Source organism: Fragaria vesca, linkage group LG2 (genome assembly GCF_000184155.1).
Source record: "Fragaria vesca subsp. vesca linkage group LG2, FraVesHawaii_1.0, whole genome shotgun sequence".
Taxonomy (NCBI): domain Eukaryota; kingdom Viridiplantae; phylum Streptophyta; class Magnoliopsida; order Rosales; family Rosaceae; genus Fragaria; species Fragaria vesca.
The window spans coordinates 11,610,588-11,614,617 of NC_020492.1; the positions used below are offsets into that span (position 1 = coordinate 11,610,588).

At 37.9% G+C, this 4,030-nt stretch overlaps 1 protein-coding gene across 1 annotated transcript in view; it reads right to left on the minus strand.

The window, feature by feature from the left end:
• LOC101311074 (putative nuclease HARBI1-like) overlaps positions 1-2,642 on the minus strand; it is a 3,849-nt gene extending 1,207 nt beyond the window's left edge. The window contains exon 1 of the mRNA XM_004292402.1: positions 2,495-2,642. Within this exon, the coding sequence (XP_004292450.1) occupies positions 2,495-2,642 (148 nt within the window). The remainder of the gene's footprint in view (positions 1-2,494) is intronic.
• Positions 2,643-4,030: the final 1,388 nt, after the last annotated feature.

Sequence of the window (4,030 nt, forward strand, 5' to 3'; positions counted from 1 at the left end):
ATCGAAAAACAAATTGACGGCCTGTATTTTGTCCGGTTCAGGTATATAACAGAAAAACGCAAGTTTGAGGGCTTTAACGATCACCAAATTGGCTGAAATTTTGCAGAGATGATCTACACAAGATGATCTAGATATGTCTAGAATGAAGTTTGTGGAAATTTGATCGGGAAGTGGTGCAAAAAATAGAAATCCGCACCAAAAATTTTGGTGCGGACGTCCGCACCTGATAGCTGTGTATATATATGGAACCTACTAGCATTGGAAATCACGTTCAAGCAAGCTAGTGAAAGCACTCTGAATATTAATTAACAATTAATTGTATTACATATACTCGAAATTTGTTGACACCAAACCTCTAAACACATATTTATCTGGTTCTAGTTTGTTCATTTAAGAGTAACATGATGCACATATGCCCGAGGTAATATCTTTCTGTCAAATCAATAGTTGGTAGTTGTATGCTTTCCAAAAGGAATCGAAAGAGAAGATGATAGAAAGCTCGTTGATTTCAAAAACTCAAGCTGATACTGCTTATTTCATTGAGTAGCTGACTATCAATTATCTCAAAGCATGAGAAAATTAAGATGGGGAAAGACCTAATTCTTGTAGGGCAGAAAGAGAGATATGCATTCTTCTTACATATATTGTTCAATTACTATTATATTAGTTTGCGTATTCAACAGCTTCTTCCTCTCTTCTTTCAAAAGTTAATTGCGTCTCTTCAATCGCATAGATTGTTGGACCGATCGATTTGTTGAGGTTTTGTTCTCAGAAATTAACATATTCAGTTGCAGACATTGTGCTTTCTACTGTGCTTGACTGGAAAAAGCATGTCGAATTATAAAGGATGCATGAATTATTGGAAAAGTTATATGAGTCAAAAGCGATAGTGAAGAGGAACAACAACCCTCCTGCATTCTCACAGTTGATGCGCATGCGCAGGAGGACCAGATAACCCTACTCACACCTTTTGTTTTAAAAAGGACCAATTTTAGTTTACATTTTTGAGCTTTCGGACGACGTGATGTTAATCTATGTAGTTTTAATTTAATCGGTAACTCTCTTGTATACTTTTTAATTTCATCAAACTATATATAATTTCTTAAACTTCATTCAAATTGAACATCAAATTAGATGTTCGAGACACTGGCAGATCCAGCCCAAGGTTTAACTAAGCTGGAGCCCAGGTCAGATTTAGAGAAATAAATCCCGTAGTATATATCCACCTAGCATAAAAGTTGACATTGCAAGTTTGGTATAGAATGTTTGCATACTTCCGGCTCACCCGGGTTTGAGTCACAACAACATATGCCTCTTTTCTTTTACAATTTTGCATCTCATTCCTCTTATTTTCTTAAATTGTTTTTTTTCCTTAATTAACTTTCTCATTGCATAATCATCTCAAATTGGACAATAGATCTTACTTCTATACGGTTTTGAATCTATTGAGACTGTAGGGTCTCAATTCCTTAGGTAATTAATACATAACATTCTTTTGGTGATGTTAAGAATTTCTTTTCATATTTTTGGTGATGTATTTAAGATTTTTTTTTTTCCAGTAATCAATTAAATGGTAATTTTAGATACCTAATCTTCTTTAGTTAGTTTGCGGTGGATTCTCTAATCACTTCAGTCATCAAGGGAAAAAAAAAATTACAAGCCCTACCCGGTTTCCAATCCTGAATCCGCCACTAGTTGGAGGCCCTCAATTGTATATAATTTAGTTTACGCCAAAGAAGATTTATATATAACTTCCTCCATTGATTCTTAATTTCATCAAAACTGTAATTTGTCAGTTGATCTTAAAGAGACATGCATGATACAACAAGCTAGTTAACAACAACTAAAATTACTATACACTCGTAAGTTCGGATCGATTGTCGATCATGATCGGCCAGTACGCCAACATAACATATATGAATATGAATATGACATGCACGATTCGTTAACATGAACAAGTTAGATGTATCGTAGCCAAAAAATTAGGCTAGTGCAGGTTTTATATATATATCATCAATAGCTCGATCATCGACCAAGACATTTCACCTACAACACTCGGATATATGAAACACGAAATATTCAAAAGATTCTCCAAAATTTTCCTTTTCCTTTCGGTTTTGTTTCTTTAGTGCGAAGCACACTCACTCATAAGCTACTCAACACTTCTCCAGCTGATCTTGACATCCAACGCTCACTTCTGATAGAATTGACAGAACTAGAAACCCCATATGTCGAGAGAAAGGCATACACTTGACGTGTAATGAGAATTTGCATGCATGGACTCTCTCTCTCTCTCTCCCTCTCTCACACACACACACACAGCACCAGCTCCTTGTTGTTGACTACGAGTCGCCCAAACATTTCAGACGACCGGTTTAGGTCTTCTCCTCTGTTCTTTGGCCGAAATCGATGACTCAGTCAAATAGTCAATGCAGGAGCAGAGCAAAAAGTCGCATAGTCCATGCCATGCAACTAAACAATGAAAGAGAAAAACCAACGTGCAAAACTGCATTATGGACTAATAAAGGTGGTTGCATCTCAACTTCCTGCAGCTTATAGAAAATGGTGCTTCTCTGGGAAAGAACCCAAACCCCAATTTCATTCAGAGGTGCAGCTACTCTATCCCTCTGCCAATCTGCCATGTTGGTGAAGAAAAATTTTAGCCCCTCAATCATTCATTTTCTTTCAAAACTTCCAGCTGTATGAAACTATGAATGATAGGATTACTAGGGAGACTTTTAAAGAGTTTAATCCCATAACGTTTGGCTTGATAGCTACTGATCTCATTATCAGTAATGTTTAAGGGTCTAATGAGTTTCCAAACCCTAAACCATAAACACAAAGAAACTTCAGTAGTTGGTTTTCAGTATTTTCTTCATTCCGCTAAATATGGTGAAGTGTGGATGCTCGACTTAGGGTTGAATTGAAAGAGGTCTTGAAGAAAAGGTTAGACGAAAATGCATGTTTGGAGTTTAGCGAGCAAGTTGGGATTTCTCCCCAAACGTATGTGGCAAGTGGCAAGGGGTTTTACCAGACTCTATGTTTTGGATGGAGGAAAGACTTGGTTGTTTGGCTTGAAAACGATTTCTATTTTCAACAAAACGAGTTATACGTTCCCATTCCTCTCTACCCTCATTCTGTCCTGGATGACGATGATGGACACTGATATGCAGGGACAGCCATGTAAACTGGACCACCTTACAAATTTATGCCGAGGACAAACAGAAGACGGCCGTAGTAATCTCTTTCAGACGTCGGTCAAATGAAATGCCGACGGATTCCTCCCCCCTTAACGTCTACCCATTGTTGTGTTTTGGCTCGTTGATATGATTTGGAAATTAAGGATTCAGCAGGAAAATCTTAGTCTAGAAAGGAAAGAGGATTTTTCTATAAGTTTTAGGAAAGTAATCTTTCAAGATCTGTTAGGATTTTGTCTGCTAGGTTTAGGAGTCCTAAAAAATCTTATTGTATCAGCAGCCCCTATAATAGGGAGCCACAGGGGGATTCTCTAAGTGTGAGACAGAAAACCTAGAGAGTCAAGAGTGATAGAGAGATAAGAGATCTAGCAGGGAGTTAGGGATTAGCATAGGGATTTCAATAAGTACTTGTAATCAAGTTGTTATTCTCCATAGTGCTAGTGATTCTCTCAAGAGAGATCACAAAGTGGACGTAGGCTAATTATAGCTGAACCACTATAATTCCGCTGTGTTTGTTTCTGTGCTCATTTTGCTTATATCGTAAAGTCTGAGTAAAGATCCTAGGGACTTAACCACTATAAGTGGTACCAGAGCCTGGTCTCAGGGTACTTTGCGATGGTGAAAAGCAAAGGGATGGTCGAAGCAGGAGATGTGAAAGTGTCCATCAAACCCTTTGATGGCAAGGATGATTTCACGCTTTGGCAGAGGAAGATGAAGAACGTCCTGATTCAGCAAGAGACCGACGAGGCTATTGGAACAAAGCCTACAAGCATGTCTGACGCAAAATGGACGAAGAAGAACAAGAAAGCAAAGAGCTGTATTGAGTTGCATCT